The following is a 2,903-nucleotide window of genomic DNA, read 5'->3' on the forward strand; positions in this document are numbered from 1 at the left end:
TTACATTCACGCACTTGACAAAATATGCTCTGATCACTGTTAAGCAGATTGCTTCCTTCTTCAATGACAAAGTTGCCGCTTAACAGCGTGTTTGGACCGAGAAAAATTGCCTTTAGTGTTTTGTGCTTCCGATTTAGGCAGAGAACACTCGCACCCAACCACATCATACAAACTCAGAATCTTGAAAGTATTGAATCAAGATTCTAATGATAACGTGTTTTATTTTCAGTTAGACTTTTCTAAATCATGGTACGGGAAAAAACTACGACATGTTCTTTTACCCAAACCATGGTTGGGGTTAGAGACCTCTCCAATATAACACCAAACATGCATTATAAATACAAATTCTATGGAGTTCCAATCCGCACTTGGTTTCCACCTTAAGACCATTTCACAGGTTCCTGCCACCACCTATAGCTTAAGGGCAACTACTCACCAAGTAATTCCACTGGACGACACACCATAAAGAAAAAAGTGAAATGCATAACGACCGATGAGGAAAGCCGTTGAGCTTGTCTAACGCATGCAAAAGAAGGGGCAAAGCATAAACCAGAATCTAATGCCAGCAGTCTGAGCCAATTCACCCAATTTGATTTTATAAAACATACAATGAACAACTTTCGTTATAAAGTTATAAACCCCAATGGCAGTCAAAATCTGCAACTAAGAAATTTTATTAAGAGAACAAACATAAATGCAAGGGTAACCAGTGGTCCATATTAAGGAGGCTATGGTTGTTTTGTGTCGCAAATAGCCACCTCCTCAATTCGAAATTCCCAGGTCATTCTTTCTTTCCAATTCCATGCGACATATTATAGATCCCTCGTCCCTGGACAAAATGCATAACACAGTGTCGATATAACATGATTCCAAAAAAATGGAGAATTGGAGATATACTGATAACGAAGTCAACAGAGACAAGTAAAAAGACCATATTACAATTAAACTTACAATCAGATAAAGTGATGATGCAGCCAAAGCCAGAGGTATGGCCACAGATGTAACCTTATCCATGGGTCCCTTCAAGTAGGTATGCTTGGGAATATTCTGGAAATATTTTTGCTTCTCAAAAAGCTTTTCACGTGGTCTAAATGGTGCTTCCGACATCCTGCATACCAAAGCCAAGGATTATCTCATTTTTTCCCAACTATCTAAAATAGGAAGAAAACATAGCATGAAATGAATTGAAACAAAACATGACTTGAAGGATGCTCTCCCCCGCTTTTGTCACCATCACAAACATACCAGATAGAGAGAAGTACTTGAAGCTTTACCTAGTTCCAACTTAGGCATCGAACGAAGCAGGAGAGAAACAAAAGATAAAAAAGGAACAACGCGATAAATATATAACTGAAGCACCATACTACCAAAAACTAGAATATCAAATAAAGTGGGGATTTTCAGGTGAACAAGAAGATACAAAAGCTATATAGCAAAACTCCAGTGCAGACAATTTTCAGTTTCATCAGATAATATCTAAGATGTTACATTAGAAACAGCTCTACATATACAGTGAAACAGCTTTCCAAACTCCAGTGAGTAACAAACTATATCTTGCTACATTCTCCTCACCACTCCAAAGTCTCTTGACCAAGTACCATTGTATACTATAAATTGTAGCAGGTGCAACTGTTCATGCTTGTAGACCAAGCACACTGCCCCGTATTTTCGTAAATTGAATGAATTGATCATTCAAAATATGCAAATATGAGGTTATGGATGTGCAGGAGAAGTGACTGGGGTAAAGGTGGTTATAATTATAAACTATTCGTCAATTATTCGAGCAAATATCATTATATACGTGCCAAAAGAACATTACAGAATTGACATCACCAAATGCTTGCCACTACTGCTTGGGAACAAAGGTATGCCTAACCCTAATGTTATTTTGCACAACTTGAACTTCTTCACAGTTTCATAATTCAACAGAACACTAAATAAATAATCCCCCACACACGTAACAGATGAAAAACAAAATTGAAGCATCAATTCGACTAAAAACCAGAAAACAGGGAAAACAACAAAATATCCGGATTTAATTGAGAAGACAAAATCGAATACAGAAACAGATTGAACAATGATAAAAACCAGATTCGTGGATAAGGCACACTGTTTGAATATGATCAAAACAGAAGAATTTGGCAAAATTGATTTAACTAGAATAAAATAACAAAAAACAAATGGAAGACGAGATCTGGGAGAAGAGCGAGGCTAAATCGTGAAGTGAGTGAGGAATAGCGTGGGGCTTTAGGAGCTTACTTGGAATAGAGGCGATAGGTTTCTCTAAAGATTGTGAGATTTGCGACGAAGAAGAATGAGGAACCAGCTCTGTGATAATCTAGGGTCTTTTCGGTTGGCGGAAGATGAACGAGTTTTATAGGTGTTCCGTTTGTCTCTCTATTAACCCGGTCTGAACCGAAGTTTGTGTTCCCTAACAATTATTTTAAGGATTAAATTAAAGTTAATTATAAAAAATAAAAAAAATTGAAAAACAACCATTCGGCCTTTTACAATTACTACTGTTCAGTCTCTCATCCTCCACCGTTCGGCTTAACCTCTCGTCCTCACCACTCGGCATCTCTTCCAACCGTTCGGCCTCTCCTCCACCGTTCGGCCTAACCTCTCTTCATCACCGTTCGGCCTAACCTCTCTTCCCCCGTTCGACCTCTCTTCCTCCACCGTTCGGTCTAACCTCCCCCTTGTCTTCCTTCTCTCATAAGCATGTAGTATCCTACCATAACCCAACACACTGCTCCCTACTTTAGTCCTTCTAACTACACTAACATAAGTAGACTTAATAATTATTCCAACACAACTTATCAAAGAAAAATGACTCTCTCCGACCTACACATCAAAGCATAGGATTGTATTTGGAATTAGGACAGGAAGGAAAGTAGAATTAG

General features: G+C 38.3%; 1 protein-coding gene across 1 annotated transcript; it reads right to left on the reverse strand.

The window, feature by feature from the left end:
- Window positions 1–571: 571 nt before the first annotated feature.
- LOC148201366 (uncharacterized) lies at window positions 572–2,419 on the reverse strand. The gene is made up of 3 exons (XM_088110156.1): window positions 2,260–2,419; window positions 952–1,108; window positions 572–829 (listed from the first exon to the last, which is right to left on the reverse strand). The coding sequence occupies exons 2-3, from the start codon at window positions 1,105–1,107 to the stop codon at window positions 782–784; spliced, it is 204 nt and encodes a 67-aa protein (XP_087966282.1). The 5' UTR covers window position 1,108; window positions 2,260–2,419; the 3' UTR covers window positions 572–781.
- Between the last annotated feature and the right edge of the window lie 484 nt (window positions 2,420–2,903).

Source organism: Vigna umbellata, chromosome 3 (assembly GCF_029865625.1).
Source record: "Vigna umbellata cultivar VRB3 chromosome 3, Vumbellata_1.0, whole genome shotgun sequence".
Lineage (NCBI taxonomy): Eukaryota > Viridiplantae > Streptophyta > Magnoliopsida > Fabales > Fabaceae > Vigna > Vigna umbellata.

Excerpts from the sequence above, each read along its gene's own strand:
- LOC148201366 (XM_088110156.1), bottom strand. The coding sequence starts at position 1,107 with ATGTCGGAAGCACCATTTAGACCACGTGAAAAGCTTTTTGAGAAGCAA. Across the intron at positions 830-951 it reads CATCATCACTTTATCTGATT|GGACGAGGGATCTATAATAT; the intron begins GTAAGTTTAATT and ends CATTTTGTCCAG.